We start from the raw sequence: 15,687 nt of genomic DNA, 5'->3' as shown, positions 1-15,687 counted from the left end.
ACCGGGAGGGCGCCCGGGGACGCTGAGCTCGGCTCGGTCCCTGCGGGGGGCCGCGGCGGCAATGGGAGCAGCTCCAGCACAGCCCCCAGGCCGCCCAGGACGGGACCCGAGCCCGGCAGAGCCCCTTGGACCGGGAGCGGGAGCGGGAGCGGAGCCGGGAGAGGAGCCGGGAGCGGGACGGAGGCGCCGCGGTTGTGGCGCCCTCGCGTGGCCAGCGCGGGTAGGGCAGGCGGGCCGCCCCCGCCCCAGCTCAGTGTCGCCGTCTGGCGGCCGCCTTGCGGCAGCGCAGCCCCGGCGGCGGCGGCCCCCGCGCCCCAAGGACATCGGCGACACCACTGGGGACACCTTTCCGTCACCCCTTTATTCAAGCCGCCGCACGCTTTAGCCCTCGCCCATGCAGCCAGCCGCTGCTGCCGTCCGGGACCCGCCCGCAGGTACCGGGAGCTCCTGCGGAGAGAGCGGAGCCCGTCGGCCTCGGCACCCACCCCAATGCGGGGCTCCGGTCACACCGGCTCGGTCGCGCCCCCGCTCCCCTGCACCTTCACGCGATGCCCGTTTCCCGCACATCTTCACTTCGGGAAGGTCCATCCTTGTTTAGCGTTTCCATCTCTTCTGCCTTCCTCTTCCTACGCTGCCTCCGACAGTGGCTTGACAGGGGAGAAAAAATCATAAACAAATAAAAAAACAAACAAAAAAGAGGCAGGAGGGGACATGGCGGGGATGCTCCTCCCTCTCCCTCGGCTTTTACACTGTAGAAGATCCCCAGGGGATCACACCTGCTTTCCAGCCCCAAAGGAATGTCCCAAGCACCTCCCAACGCCTGCAGGACCGTGTCCCACCTGCCTGGAGCCAGGGGAGCCGGGCAGGAGCTGCTCCCTCTTCCTTTTCCCTTTGCCTTCCCTTCCCGCCCCGTCCCCCACGTACTGGCTGCAGAGGCAGATGCCGACGACGAGGATGATGAGGGCGGCGATGGCGACGATCAGGGAGATGATGACGATCTGGCCCTGGTCCCCTCGCAGGTAGAACAGGTCCACCCTCTCGCAGCGAGCCCCGGTGTAGCCCCGCTCGCACCTGCCCCGCGGCACAGGGGAGGCACGACGCGGTCCCAAAAGCTGCCGCGCCGCCCGTGCCCCCCTCACGCCTCTCTCCCGGCGGGGACGGGCACAGCATCCCGCCCCGTGCGGCCGTGTCCCCGCCGCGGGTGACTTACACACAAGCGGGCGCCTGCTCGGCCACGAGGAAGCGGCACCTGCCCTTGACGCAGTAGTGCTGGTACTCCTCCGGGCACCGCGAGAAGTGGCCCTGCCGCCGGGTCTGCGTGCCGTTCCCTGCGGTGACAAGGACGGAGAGCACTCCCAAGGGGGTGACAGCTCTGCCCAGAGGCAGCAGCGGCCCCGAGCCCGCCCTCTGCATCCCCGCAGGGGCCCGAGCCCGCCCGGCCGCAGCCGGCGGGGTCCGCACGGGTGTCCTTGGCACAGCGATGCCGCACGGCTACGCTAGACACGACACCCGCTCATCCGCCGCTCCGGCCCGCTCCCCCGCTCCCTTCCACGGCCTCGGGCTGCCCCTGCGCCCTCACCTGTGCATGCCTTGGCCGTGCCGCAGCTGAGCCCCTCCGTGCCGTGCCCGGCCGTGACGTTGGTGTCGGCGCCCACGCAGCTGAAGAGTGCCAAGCCTGGAACGCAGCGGAGGCAGCTCAGAGGGGGATCCCCAGCACACCCAGAGCCACGGGGGGGGGCGCTGGCAGCGGGCTCTGCAGCTGCGCCCGCCGCCCCCCTGCGCTGGCAGCATCAGCTTTTCCCCAGGGCCGGGAGAAGGGAGCCGCTCCCCGTCCGCTGCCTCCACCCAGCAACGCCCGGCACGGAGCTCTGGGAGCCAGCCTGGTGGGTTTTGGACCACACAGCCCGGCCAGCTGCTGCTCAGGCCGGGGAGGATGCGGGGAGGCATCCCCAGGGAGCTCCAGACTCATGAAATCACTGATGGGTTTAGGCTGGAAGGGACTGTAAAGTTCCTCCAACCCCCTGCCACGGGCAGGGACACCTTCCACCATCCCACGCTGCTCCAAGCCTTTTCCAACCAGGCCTTGGACACTTCCAGCGATGGGGCAGCCACAGCTTCTCTGGGCAACCTGCGCCAGGGCTCCCCACCCTCCCAGGGAAGAATTCCTTCCCAGTATCTAATCTACACCTGCCCTTTGTCAGCGCGGAGCCCTTCCCCTTTGTCCTGTCGCTCCGTGCCTTGCTGACAAGTCTCTCTGCAGTTCCCTTGCAGCCCCTTTGGGCACCGCGAGGCGCTCCGAGGTGTCCCCGGAGCCCCGCACAGCCTGGCAAGAGGAAGGGGGGGGGGAAAGGGGCCAGCACGCTCTCCCCGTGGCCCCGGGGGTGAAACCGAGCCGGCCGCGTCAGAGCGGCGGTAACCGGATCGCTGGCATACCAGCCCTGACTCAGCACGGCCCCGCTCCCGCCCGGCCCTCCCCGGGGATTCACCCGCCGAGGCGGCACCCAGGGAGCGGGGACAGGTCCTGCCTGACGGACGGGGCCCGGGTGGCTCCCGAGGCGGGGCTGCTGCCATCCCGCGTGGGGACACTCGGAGGCTTCCCGGGGAGCGGGGACTTTGCGCAGCGAGGTCCCGCCGGGCAGCCTGGTCTCCCGCTCCCCGTTTCCTCATCCGGCACCTTGGAAACAGCGGTGGGAGCTGCCCCGAGCCTCCGGGTCCCCCCCGTCCCGCAGCGGGGACATTCCCAGCGCACACGTCCCTCCTGGCTATATATAGCCAGCAAGGCGCTGCGGGTGCCAGCGCCCCGAGAGAGCCCGGCGGGGGACAGGGAGCCCTCCGCCCCACCCAGAGGGTGGGAGCTGCCTGGCCAGAGCCAGGGATGAGCCATGGGGCGGCTGCGGCCCGGGATGCAGCTGTGGGCGGCGTGGGCACAGGCGGGACAGGCCGGCAGGCAGGCAGGGAGGGAGGGAGGGAGGCTGACTTCACTCGCGGTGACCGAGTTCACAGCTCGACATGGAAAGATCCCCACCAAGCCGAGCTCCCCACCCTTATTGCAACCAGATGCGGAGTTCTGGCGCCCTCCGGGCTGGCAGCCCCTCGGCAGGACCGCCCTGGCGGCAGTGCCAGCCCCGGAGGGAGGGGGCTGTGCCCACCCGCGGCCGCAGCGCGGCACCCGGAGGCTGCAGGTGTGAGCACCCTCAGCTCCCTGATGCACTGGCTGCGCTATCTTGGGCTGCACCCTCTCCCGAGCAGCCGGAGATAACCCAGAGAAGCATCCCAAACGCTGGATTATTTTGCTGTCACCACCCCCACGCTCTCCCGGGAAAGCCCAAACCACAGGGGAGCAGCCACCCAGGACGTGGCCGTGCTCTGAGGGGACACGCCGGCCCCAAAACAGGTCGGCTACCCTCGGTTTCCTCCCGCCAGCACAGGTTTGGCAGGTTTGGCCAAGTGCTGTCACCAGCCCTGCCAAAGGGCCAAACCCAAGCTGCTCCCTGCGGAGAGAAAAGATCCCCCGAAATCCTGCTTCCCAAAAACTTAGGAACAAACGCGGGAATGGTCACACACTTGCTGCACCGGTACTGCCCTCCCTGCCCCGGCATCCCGCATTCCCAGCGCTGCCAAGGATGGCCGCGGGCTCTCGGGCACCCATCAGCAGTGTCCCTCCAACAGGTGGCAAAAGCATCCCGGTCCTGCTCCAGGATCCAGCCGGGACATCCTGGCCCCCACGCTGACCCCAAGGGATTCAGGGATTCAGAGGAGCAGGGGAGCACTGGATTGGAACGGTGCGGAGTTCCAGGATGGGAGCTGGGGGCACACGGGGGAGCCCCGGGCTGGGCATAGAGGAAGGGCTGGCATGGATGGGATTGTCCAGGGGGGCACAGGGCATGGGACAGGGCCAGCACAGGATGGGCTCTAAGAGTGGGGAACACGAGGGTGCAGCAGGGTGGGACCCGGGGAGCAGCGGGATGGGATGGGGTGGGATGGGATGGGATGGGATAGCGCCAGGACAGGCGGGGGGAACACCGGGATGGCACCGGGAGGCAGGTGCAGGATCGTCATTCCGGGAGCGGGAAGCAGCGGCCCCAGAGAGGGACGGTGCCGGGACGGGGGGTGAAACCGGGCTGGGACAGTGGAGGTGACACCGTGCAGGGACGCGGGGCACCGCGCAGGGGCGGCAAGCACGGGGCCGGGACGGGGAGGAACAGCCTGCCCGCCGCTGGGTATCGCGGGGACGGGCAGGTGGCGGGGCGGGGGGACGCCCGTGCTTACCGGAGGCGAGGGCCAGGCAGAGCAGCAGGGTACCGGGGCCGCCGCCCGGGGCCGGGGCCGCCGCCGCCTCCATGCGCGCCGCCGCCGCCTGCCCGGTGCCCGGTGCCCGGCAGCTGCGGCGGGGCGGGACGGGGGCGGCCGCTCGGGCACCGCCGCCCTCCTCCTCCTCCTCCTCCTCCTCCTGCTGCGCTTCCTCCTCCTCCTCCTCCAGCTGCGCGGCTCCCAGCCCGCCGGAGCCATCCCTCGGCGGTGCCGGTGTCCCCTCCCAGGTGTCGCACCCACGCGTGTCCCACCTCGTCCTGCCGGGAGGCGTCAAGCAGATGCCTCGTCGCGGATCCCTGGGGATTTGGGCAGCCAGAGGGATCCCCATCCTGCCGTCGCGGCTTCCAGCCAGGGCTCCGGGCTTCCCCTCTCCAGGGGGACAGAGGGCTTGCGCCCCAGTCCAGCCTCACCTCCCCAGAGCATTTATCCCCGGCCAGGTTGCTGTGGCAAGGTGGATTAATTCACAGCGAGCGGCTGTAAAACGCCCTCCCGAGGGCCCTGGCAGGCAAGGACGGCAGCCCCGAATTATTCTGCAAGGGTCTGTGCTTTTGCAAAACACACCTCGGGGTGTAATTTTTGCCTCGGGGGATGCTGGGAGGGTATTCCCGGTTTCCCGAGTGACATCCTGGGGAGCAGAAGAGACCCACAGGGCTGAAGGTGTCTCCCGGGCGCCGGCGTGTCCCCTGCTGCCCTCCGGGGCTGCTCGGCAGGGATGCTCCGGCGCTGTCCCGGCTCCCAGCAGAGCTCAGGGTCTCTCCCGGCAGAGAGGGGCGCGGGCAGGGAGCGGCCGCGGAGCCCCCGGGCGCCGATGGAGGTGGAAATGAAAGACTGGAAAGAACGGGTGACCTCAAACCGCAAGCTGGCAGCTATTAATGCGAGTGCTGGCAGCCGCCCAGCCATGCCATTTGGCCGCTGGCCAGCGGGTGAGCAAGCTCCCCTGGCCCCGGCCAGCCAAAAATTCCTGCTGCAAGCGCCGGCACACCGGTACCGCCGGCCCCTCGGCTCACGGCCACGCCGGCTCCCTGCCAGCGCCCCCCCAAAAACAGGCAAAGCGTGATAAACCACAAGGATGGTGCAAAAGCTCTGCTGGGGGCTTGGGCAAGACCAGCAAAACCGGCAGCTGGCAGGAGGATGTGGCACAGGGCCACCCAAGAGGAGCTGGCTTCATCCCGGTGGGGTGGGCAAAGGCAGGGAGCAGGCAAAAAAAAAAAAATTTAAAAATCCTCATGCCCACTAAAAGAAAAATTTCCCTCCAGCATCCTTCATACCTGGATAAATCACATGGGGGAAGCATTTTAAAGAGATTTTTAAAGAGCTGGTGCCTCAGGGAAGATGGCACCAGCAGCGATGGGGAAGAGATCGCAAAAGTTAACCCCAGAAAAGGATCTCTCCCGGCTCCACCGAGGCCGCGCCGGGAGGAGCAGGCCCAGGTGACCAGCAGGTGGCAGCTGGAGCCCAGCGCTGGTGGCCCTCGGAAAGCTCCGGGCTCGCCACAGCCCGGCCCCTGGCGCCCCAAAGGCGGCTCGGGCGCGGCGCTCGCACCCGGGGCCACGGCGAGGGGCAGCGGCTGTGCCCAGCCCCGTCCCCACAAAAACTCCTGCCCGTGGAAGCTCGCAGCAGCACCCGACAGCAGCAGGGATGCGAGAGGGGAAGCAGGGAGAGGATCACGCTGTTCCCACGGCAGCAGCACCAGCATTATTTTCCCTCCTCCCCAGCTCAAGGAGAGCGGAGATGCTGATAGCGCCCGACGGCCTGAGGAATGCCAGCTGACTTGGATTTTGTGCCCTGCCGCTTCAGGCCCAGAGCCAGGATCCATCCTGAGGAAAGGCCACACAATACAGCAGAGCAGAGGGCTGAGCAACCCCGGGTAAAGATAGCTCGGGCTGCGAAAATCCTTTTCCATTGTGAGCATGCAAAAGCCTGGGGAGGATGAGTTCAGCCTGAAAATATTTCACCCACAGCACCGCTGCTCTTCCCAGAAGGAAAGAGGTGAAAATACGGTCCTTGTACCTCCTGCTGTGCCGCAGGGATCTGTCTCCTGGCTGGGCGCTTTGGGCGCTGGGAGCTGCACTTTGGGGGCTGTTTGTGCCATGAAAGGCAGGACCCTGAGTGCCTGCCTCCCCTTGATTCGTGTACCTGGCTTGGGGGAGGTCCAGAATCACGGGATCACACAACGGCTTGGATTGGAAGGGACACTAAAGCTCTCCGTGTTCCAACCCTGCTGCCATGGGCAGGGATACCTTCCACTAGCCCAGGCTGCTCTGGGATTTGCCCAAGGCGTCCTTGAGCCCTTCCCGGGACAGGGCAACCCCATCTCCTCTGACCGACCCGCGCCAGGCCATCACCATCACACTCAGCCGGCAGCCGGCACGGCCCTGGGAACGAAGAGGCACAAGTGCCAGCGACACAGAGCACCCCAGGTGGGTGCCACCGGCTGGCACCAGAGACCCCCAAGCCTGGTCCCCAGTGTGCGACACCGGCCGGCGGCGCATCCAGTCCCGGTGCCTCATCCCGGGACAGGCGGGCCGGTCCCGGTGCCCGCACCCAGCACGGTCGGTCCCCGGCAGCCGGTGCCGGTCCCGCATCCCGCGGCGGTGCCGGGGCCGGCAGGTGCCGCTGTGGGCCGGGCGGCGGGCGGGGGGCGGCGGCGGGGGCCGGGCCGGGCCGGGCGGCGGCGGGGCCGGGCGGTGCGTCCCTCCCGCCGCGGCTGCCAGCGCCGCCGGCACCATGGGCTGCTGCTGCCGCCTGCTCTTCCTCGCCCTCCTCCTCCTCCCGGCAGGTAAGCGCAGCGGGAAGGGAGGGGGACGCGCCGGGGACGCCGCGGGGTCGGGCGGGGGGCGATGGGGGCCGCGGGGACGGAGGAGCCCCGCGTCCGCCGGGGACAGCCCGGCTCCTTGCCGGACCCCACCGCGGGTCCCGCTCACACCCCCCGTGCGAGGGGGGTCACCCGCAATGACAGCGGTGCGAGAGGTGTTCCACCCCGCTTTTCCTCGCCCCTCGCCCCTCGGAGGCGTCCCCAGCGGAGTCCCCGACTGCGCGAAGGAGGGCGACTGGATGGGACCGCCGGAGCGTCCTCACCGCAGGGTGCTGGAGCTTCCCTCCCGCTTCCTCACGCCCCTGGCCGGGCTGGAGTCACCCGGCCCCGCACGTCCCTTCCCTCCGCGGGCGCTGCTTCCAGGGAGCTTCTGTGGCGGCTCTCCCTGGCCTTGAGCCGAGGCTCGCGCTCTCCCAGCCCCTGGCATCTCCCCCCGGCGGCACCAGCCTCCCCATCCCGCAGAAACGCCCGATTTGACACCTTCCCCCTCTGAGACGCTCGGCGGGGACGCTTCTGTCCCCGGCTGATGCGACAGCGAGCGCAGGTCACCCCTCCGCCCGCCCAGGCTGGGCTTTTAATAAACACGAGGAGCCGCCTGCCCGGGAACATGGAAAACACACTTGCATAACCGGGGACGCTGCGCGAGAGGAGAGATCCATCGGCTGGGCTGTCGCTGTCACAGCGCTGCCGGCACAGCGGCCCGAGGGGACGGGCCCGGGCCGGGCTGAGCTCCCCAGCACAGCCCCGGGACCCCCAGCCACCGCCCCGCACCCCGTCAGCCGGCGGGAGATCTTCCCTGGAGCGGGGAGAGCCGATCGGGGAGAGCCGGGCGGATAATTGTCCCTGTGAAATGGGGATTTGCCAGCCAGCTCCTGATCTGTGCCTTCCAAATGGTTCGGGAGGGATGGGGATGGGCATTGGGATGCTGGGGATGTTCTTTCTTCTCCTTCACGGACCCAAATCTGCCCCTGGAGCCGGCGGTCTCGGGCGGGAGGCAGCCTTTGGGGTCGGGGGGCGGGCTTTTCCCAGCGGCCCGGCCAAACCCAAAGCTGTTCCCACGACCATTCCTCTCCAAAGCTCCGACGCCAGCCAAGCTTGGCACAAGAAACAGAAAAGATTTCCCTGGACTCTGGTCCCACGTCCCTCAGGCTGCTCCCAAACGGCCCTTGAGCATCTTTCGGATGCTTTCTACAACATTTTTGCCCCCACTGAAATAATTTTTTAAAAAAAGAAACAAAAAGTGTGTGTGTGTGTGTATATATATATATATATATATATATATATACACAGACACATATATATCACTAGGGAGGAAACACCAAGCACGATTTAAATTTGCTCCAGGCTCATTCTTCAGGACCAAATGACAGCCAGGACGTCACTGGCCAGAAGTGAAATAAGTCTGGGCTTTGCCTGGCCACGTAATGAAAGAGCAGCGTCTCGCACAAGGAAGTTTTTATCCTGTTATTACTCCTTCCTCTGGATGGAAATTGAAACCTGTTTTGCTTTCCTGACCTGGTGCCCAGGCCCGCTCTCCCCTTCTGCAGTTCCCCCTGTGGCCCAGCTGGGACATTTTTCAGTACCTTTTAGGAGCAGATCTTGGTTTTGAGTGCTCCTTTGTGGAGGATCCGGGCTGGAAGAGCTGCTCTTTGGGCCCTCAGAGCCTCATGGGCTGTTTTATCCTGCCACTGAGGAGGCAAATCTTCAAGCACTCTGCTCCCCCATGAGCTGAAGGGCAGGGGGGTTGGGTAATCATCTCCTCTCCCAGCCCAGGTGAGCAATCAGCCTCTAATACCAGAGGATGCTCCAAAATTCCTCTGCCAAGCCCAGTTGCTTCTCCCCCAGGGAGGGGCTGGAATGGGGCTGATGCATGTTGGAAGCTGCACCTGGAAGCACTAATTAGCAGCCAGCCAGGAAAATTATGGAACTGGGGAGTTGTCACCTGGGCAGAGCTGCTTCTTGCAAAACTCCTGGCTGGCTCCAGAGCCATATCCAAGAAATGGGAATCAGTATGGTGAGGTGTCCCCAGCAGGCAGGTCCATCTGCCAGCTCCCAGCCCCAGGAGACAACAAAGAGCATCCTATGGGATCCTTTCTTCCCCTTGCCCAGGGAAATCAGCACAGCATAACACCTGTTGGCATGTTTCAATAATATCACTTGAAATACTTTATGTATTTTGTTATTTAAACAAGCAAGACATCATTTTAGAAGGAGCTGCTGCTTTCCACCCCAGGTCCTCATCAGATGCCTCTGGCTGTACAGGCTGACAGGGGTTTTGCCACTCTCAGGAGGAAGAAACCACCTACAAATTCCTCTTCGCCTTCTTTTCTGCTATAATTTCATTGCAGCATCAGCATCAAGGACTTGAGAGCTGAATAATTCAGCAACACTTAGTTTTGGGGAGGGGAATCACCACCCTGTCCTGGCTGGAGCCTGGGTCTGTCGTGCCCCCAGCAGTCCTCACCTCTGGGCTGGGATCACGGGGCAGGGAAGAGCTTGGACACCCCCAGGCAAGGAAGGAGGGAGCGAGCAGCATGCAGGGAGCCGTGTGAATTTAAATAAAAAAGCTATTTTCATCTGGGAAGAGCAGAGGCTGCAGGGTGCTGGAGCTTCCCTCCTACCTCCTCAAGGGGAGTGTGCCCACAGCAGCATTCCTCAGGCCCTGGAGGGTGTGCAGGAGGGAGCCAGGCCTAGTGCCTGGGACGGATGGACGCACGGACACAGGGATTGCTGCTGTGCAGCTGTTTCTCTGAGCTGCAGAAAGCCTCAGAGCAATTAGAGCTCGGGCACTTAACGAGCATGCAGCAGAATAAAACTAATCATGCAGGAAGCCAGCTCGGCCTGCCAGTAAATCAGAGCAACTGCACACTTATTGGGTCTGATGGCCCTGGCTGCTCCTCACGGGCAGGCAGGAGCTCTGCCTTTTACCTGGCCGTGTTTCTGCCCTCTGGCTTTCTGCCCTGGCGTCCTCCTCCTCTCAGAAATGCTTTCACACCGTGGCCAGGCACGGAAAACAGAGGGGATGGAGCAGCGAGGAGTGGAGCAGCACATCAGGCAGGGGTGCTGCTGCTGGCACTGGAGGTCACCAGCGCTCACAGGCACTGCTGGAGCTCTGCTGCACACCTCCAGCTGGAGATCCCTCCAGGAGCCCCCATTTCCCATCCCTGATCCAGCTGGGCGCTCCCTCTGCGATGGCAGCCGAGTCCCAGAGCCGGCAGAACTGCTCCCAGACCTCCCCATCCCCCGTGTTTCTTGGGGATGAGGAGGCAAGAGCACACAGAACGCCCCAGAAGGAGAGAGACAAGAAGAGAAAAGAGAAGAGAGAAGAGAGAAGAGAGAAGAGAGAAAAGAGAAGAGAAGAGAAGAGAAGAGAAGAGAAGAGAAGAGAAGAGAAGAGAAGAGAAGAGAAGAGAAGAGAAGAGAAGAGAAGAGCATCCCCAGATCCCAAACTGCATGGGGACAGGAAGGTGGGGCCAAAACAGCTGGAAAAACTCGCTGAACCCAAAGTAAAAACCAGTTGGGCTTAGCCCTGGCTGCTGTGAGGAGAGCTCTTGCCATCCACAGCCAGATGCTGCCGGTTTTACAGCAAAGAAATACAATGAAAATTATACCTGAGCATTAACAAGGGGGAGGGGAGCTGCCAAAAACCAGCACAAGTTATGGGAATCCCCAGGCACAGAAACCAAAGCTGAGCCAAGGAGGTCACGGGCAGGAAATCCTTGCTTATATTTACATCTAGATTGTTTTACTGCTCTGCATCACTTGACCTGGTTACAACCCAAGGCACGCTCAGGGGACTCAGGGCTGGTCTGCCATCAGCATTTGGTGAGGAGCAGCCTGACACAGGACTGGCAAAAGGTCTTTTTTTGCTCACTGTTGTGATTAAAGACAGGTTTCTACAGGGCTTTGCTTTAAAGAGCAGCAATGCTTACCTGTGGCCTTGGCTCCTTGTGTTTGTTGGGTGTTTGCCAGCTGCCAAACCGGCACAGAAAGTGGCAGCCAGGCTGGCTGCCCCAGTGTGTCCTGCAGCTCTCCTCGTCGTGCTGCTGCTGCTGTATCTCCTGTTCAGAGCAGCTGGTGAGGCTCCTTGTGTAAGGGCAGGCAGAACAAACAGTGCCCATGTTATGCAAACTTCCATTATCCCTGTGGCCTTGGCTGCTGGGGGAGCATCCCTGGCTGCAGCTGGGGCCTGGGGGCTGCAGTCAGCTGGGGCTGCTCCTGGGGTGCTCCTGGTGCCAGAGGCCACCAGCTCCGCAGTGAGGCTGGCTAAAAGCTCCAGCTCTGCCTCATCAGCGGGTGTTTGTTTGCTGCCCCGGCCTGATGTCATTCACTCGGGCTGGAGACGTTCTCTGGTGGCTTTTAGGCTGCCTTTCAGCTGGCAGAGCCACGCAGGGTCTGCTGCAATGGCTTCTGGAGTGCCTGGGAAGTGCATCCTGGAGAGGCTGCCAGCCCAGGTCGAGCAGCTCTTTCCCAAGAGGAGCGTGAGCATCGCTCAGCTCCTGCAGGGGCAAGACCTGCCCCTCTGGGTGCCTTCCAGGAGCCAGGAGAGCACCGTGGCAGCAGGAGAGGGAGATAATTCACCGGGAGAGAGAGATAATTCCTCAGGTTGGCATGTGATTAGGGCTAATATCCCCCAAGAATATCCCCTTGCCCTAAGAGCAGGGTATTTGAATGACACAGCTTTGGGTTTTTCTTTCCCTGGCTGTTTTCTGCATTCCTGGTGACAAAATCCCAGGAAAAGGACTTTGCAAAGCTGCTGTGGGGCCCTGGAGTGTGGCAGTGCTGCTTTCCTGGGCGGTCACCTCATCCTGGCAGCTCCCTGCTGCATTCCAGCAGGGTGGTCAACTGCCCCAAGTGAATTAGGTGAGCAAATTCCTCAGGGCTGAGCTGTGCTGGGCATCCTCTGGGAGCTGACATCCCTCAGTCCCTCTGACAGCCCTGCTGGAGGTGTTTCAGCCTCCCAAGCCTCGTGGTCCTGCGTGAAGTGCCGTAGTGCCTGGTTGTCCCTTGTCCCCCAGCAGCAGTTCCTGCAGACCAGGTGTTGGGGAAACCGAGAGGAGCTCTACTTGGCTTTCGTTTTCCTTTTGGTTTTCCCTTTCAGACGCGCTGGGGAGAGGACAGGACGTGCACACAAGGCTGCCCACCAGCTGGGTGCAGGGACATGGATGGGGACACCTGGAGCAATCCTAAGCCCATCCAGAAGCAGCCTGTGGATGGGCTTTCCTGGGCTTGTCTGCTCTGGGTGAGACCCCAGGGGCAGTGTCTGGGTCCCAGATCCCCATGGAGCAGGCAGGGGACAGCACAGCACTGGCACAGGGAGAGGCAGGGGAGACCAGGGCTGAGCTGAGCTTCCTTGCTCTCCTGGGAAGAGTCCCTGTGACTTGTGACCTCCCTGGCTGGGAGCTCTCAGCCAGCAGCCAAAGATTGTTCCTGCCTCCAGTTCTGGCTCAGCCTCCGAATTTATGCCCCTCAGATGTTATCGGAAAGTTCCTGACTCATGCCGGCCAGCAGCACTGCCAGCTCCGGTCTGCCTCCAAAGTTCAGGCAGATCATGGGAGCTCTGCTGACCCCGAGCACTCAGGAACATCAGGGTGGTGTTGCAGGGAGGTGGAAAGCTGCCTGTGTCCCTGAGGGACCGGGAGCATCTGCATTCACAGAGGTAACAAACCCCGCTGAGGTCCCGGGGAGATCCTGCTGGCTGGGCTGCAGAGGCTGGCTGGTGCCTGCTGGAGAAATCTGCAAGGTCCAGGTGGGAAAACACCGGCAGGCAGAAGGATTGTGAACCGTGTGGTGTCAAGGGTCCCCCAAGACCCCTTTCCTTGGGAAAATGGGGTCCTTCCTCATGGATCTCCACAGGACCAAGAAAAGCCATTTTGGCTGCATTAGTGAGCCCCTGCCCCCCAGTGCCAGACCCCATTGTTCCTGCAGACAGGCACTGCATGTTGCTGTCCTCCCCACTCCTGATTAGTTCATTGCAGCTGGAGCGAGCTCCCGGGATGCTCTCTCCGGGGGGTGTCAATAAATGAACACATGGAATTAAAATGCCTCCCCATGTCACGCAGTGCTGGCACACTCTTCCCTCATCCCGGCCACACCGAGGGGGCCAGTGCTGGACCAGCGCTGAGTTTTCCCCCTGGAAAGGGGGGGAAAAGCCCCAGCAGTCAGCTGGTGGGGACAGAGGGAGAAATGACTCATCTTGGTGCTAAGAAATGGAGACAAATGAATGAATGCACAAGGAAATGGGGGGAGAGGAGAAAGAGGCGTCTTGTGTTATCGCTCCCAGCTGCACAGGGGCTGCTCTGAGGAGGAGCTGCTTCCCCTGCTGCTGGCAGGAGATGGAGGGGGTGACTGGGGTATCCCAAACTGGGGGGAAAACGGGGCTGATTTGTGCCAGGACAGCTGGTCTGGTTGGAACCTCACCTCTAGGTGCACAGCTGTATTTCCCCTCTCTTCATTTTAGATGGCTCTCACCAATTTAAAACTCATTTCCAGCTGAATTCCCAAGCCCTTGAGCACCCTCCCAAGCACCAGCTTGCCCCAAGGATTGCTCTGTCACTAACACTTCTTTGTCTCACTCCTAGGACTGGGCCATGACTCCCCAGAGCCACCCCTCATCCCCGCCCGCCCCCCCTTGCTCTGGGGGGGTGTCCCAGTGAAACCAGACTCCAGGGATGGCCCCACACCGGCTCCAGGCCAGCCCCAGCTGCCCTCCTCCACCGGACCCTCCGGAGATGGGACGTCCTCCAGGCCCCTGGAGGGGGATGGCCGCAACGCCAGCGCCCCGGTGGCAGCGCTGTCCCCTGCTCCTGTCCCCGTGGGCTCCATGGCCACAGCAGAAGGTCCCTCCGTGGCCTCCAGCCCCAGCTCGGTGCCAGCCGCCCCGGAGGCTCCCCGGACAGCAAACCCTGCCAGCCTGGCGAGAAGCACCCTGGATTTGGGGGCGGCTGCCAGCCCCACAGACCTGGCTGTGCCATCAGCTGCCCCCTCCCTTCCCAGCAGCCAGCCCACCTCACCCCCCGCCACGGGCCTGTCCCCGACGCCCGTCCTGGTGAGCCCGGCCGCCTCCCAGCCGCCACCGCTGGCCAAGGATGTCCCCTCCCTGGGGACACTGGCCATGGCACCGAGCCTGGCCACGGAGCCAACGTCCCCCCCAGTGACTGTGATGAGCCCCACGGAAGCCCCGGCCATGGCTTCAGAGAAAACCACCGGGGTGACCATGGAGGAGGTCCCGCGTGCCCTGAGCGCAGGTGAGCTGCCCGTGCGCACACAGAAGGTCAGGGTGCTCAGGTAGGAGCCCCAAAGTGGAAGGGAAGAGGTGCTCAGCCTCCTCAGAGCATCACTCTGCGACATTTCCCGGAGGAGCCCGTGTCGTCTGACGCGCTGGCAGAGCCCGGGAGCGGTGGGCAACAAATCTCGGTTGCCTGGAGATGTGAATAAAATCTCCAGTTCTAAATTTGACTTGAAACACTTGAGGATGAGAGGAAACAAACGGCTGGATGGTGGGTGCAGCCTGGGTTGGGATGCTGTAGGTTTTAGTTCACCCCCCTGGAGCCCTCAGGAGGCTGAACCCTGCCCTTTCTGGTGTCTCACGCACAGGCAGCATTGTGGCCATAACCGTGACCGTCATCGTGGTGGTGGTGCTGGTGTTCGGGGCAGCTGCCTACCTCAAGATCAGGTAAGGCTGGTTCTGGGGGGGCTCCCTCCCTGAGGCTCCCTCTTCCCATCGCCAGGATGATGCCAAGTGCCAGGCAGATGCTGTCCCCGGGCGTGGCAGGGCAATCTGCAGACTCTGGTGCCGGCAGGGCTCCACTTCTCACCACTCCTGTACTGGAAAGCAGAGTTTGCATCCCTCATTTTGCAACAGCCCTGCTCAAATGCCAGGGATGCTGCTCAGCATAGTCATATCCAGTAATTATCCCTTGGGAAGGCTGGGACAATAAACAGCAGCAGAGCCCAGTGCTGAGCATCCCTAATGAGCCTTTGCTGACAGCTGAGATGAGCAAAGGTCTGGTTTTAATTCCCTGGCCAGGCTCATTCAACGGGGGCAAAATTCAATCTGGGCTTCTCCTCACTTCTCCTGGTCCTTCCTCTTAAAATACCCCAAAGCTTGACCTAGGGAGCCTTTGCATTCATATTTCTTCATGCCATGGCAACACAAGTAACAAATCCTCAAAGTAACCTCAGGCTCCCTCTCCCTGGCAGGCACTCCTCCTATGGAAGGCTTCTGGACGACCACGACTACGGCTCCTGGGGCAACTACAACAACCCCCTGTACGACGATTCCTAGCAGGGATGAAGGCAAAAACCCCAAAAACCCTTAATTTATAAATTAGCGCTTCTGCAGCAGAGCATCCGCTGTCGAGGAGATGCCGGGCACGGAGCCCCTGCCTCAGGCAGGATCACCAGGGGGCTGCTGGATGGCAGCAACTGGAGGGCAGTGCTGACAATAAACCTCAATTTTGGCCTTGGAGCAGGAAACCAGGTGGTGGGGCAGGCCAGCCACTTGTTGGAGACAAGGGAAGCCAAATTCCCCAGGGGCAAGGGCTGGGGAGGTCGAGGGA

At 62.9% G+C, this 15,687-nt stretch overlaps 2 protein-coding genes across 3 annotated transcripts; one reads left to right on the top strand and one right to left on the bottom strand.

The window, feature by feature from the left end:
• Nucleotides 1-7: 7 nt before the first annotated feature.
• BTC (betacellulin) lies at nt 8-4,389 on the bottom strand. 2 transcript variants are annotated; one of them, XM_084204627.1, is made up of 6 exons: nt 4,270-4,389; nt 1,580-1,675; nt 1,211-1,328; nt 925-1,071; nt 540-647; nt 8-447 (listed from the first exon to the last, which is right to left on the bottom strand). In XM_084204627.1, exons 1-5 carry the CDS (start codon nt 4,340-4,342, stop codon nt 542-544), a joined length of 540 nt encoding a protein of 179 aa, XP_084060753.1. In that variant the 5' UTR covers nt 4,343-4,389; the 3' UTR covers nt 8-447; nt 540-541. The 2 variants fall into 2 exon arrangements, with proteins under 2 accessions (XP_084060753.1, XP_084060752.1); XM_084204626.1 differs by having other exon boundaries at nt 8-647.
• Nucleotides 4,390-6,969: 2,580 nt separating this feature from the next.
• PARM1 (prostate androgen-regulated mucin-like protein 1) lies at nt 6,970-15,596 on the top strand. Its single transcript, XM_084203866.1, has 4 exons — nt 6,970-7,090; nt 13,708-14,373; nt 14,723-14,801; nt 15,329-15,596. The coding sequence occupies exons 1-4, from the start codon at nt 7,039-7,041 to the stop codon at nt 15,411-15,413; spliced, it is 882 nt and encodes a 293-aa protein (XP_084059992.1). The 5' UTR covers nt 6,970-7,038; the 3' UTR covers nt 15,414-15,596.
• Nucleotides 15,597-15,687: the final 91 nt, after the last annotated feature.

Source organism: Fringilla coelebs (genome assembly GCF_963513975.1).
Source record: "Fringilla coelebs genome assembly, chromosome: 4".
NCBI lineage: Eukaryota > Metazoa > Chordata > Aves > Passeriformes > Fringillidae > Fringilla > Fringilla coelebs.
Note: the sequence above shows the minus strand (reverse complement) of the source record. Positions and strands in the feature narration are given on the sequence as shown.

Bases quoted from the DNA above. Each gene is read 5' to 3' on its own strand.
- PARM1 (XM_084203866.1), top strand. From the start codon at position 7,039: ATGGGCTGCTGCTGCCGCCTGCTCTTCCTCGCCCTCCTCCTCCTCCCG. The intron at 14,374-14,722 runs GTGAGCTGCCCG...TCTCACGCACAG, and splicing joins CCCGCGTGCCCTGAGCGCAG to GCAGCATTGTGGCCATAACC. The intron at 14,802-15,328 runs GTAAGGCTGGTT...TCTCCCTGGCAG, and splicing joins GCTGCCTACCTCAAGATCAG to GCACTCCTCCTATGGAAGGC.
- BTC (XM_084204626.1), bottom strand. From the start codon at position 4,342: ATGGAGGCGGCGGCGGCCCCGGCCCCGGGCGGCGGCCCCGGTACCCTG. The intron at 1,676-4,269 runs GTAAGCACGGGC...GCTGCGTTCCAG, and splicing joins CTGCCTGGCCCTCGCCTCCG to GCTTGGCACTCTTCAGCTGC. The intron at 1,329-1,579 runs GTGAGGGCGCAG...TTGTCACCGCAG, and splicing joins CACGGCCAAGGCATGCACAG to GGAACGGCACGCAGACCCGG.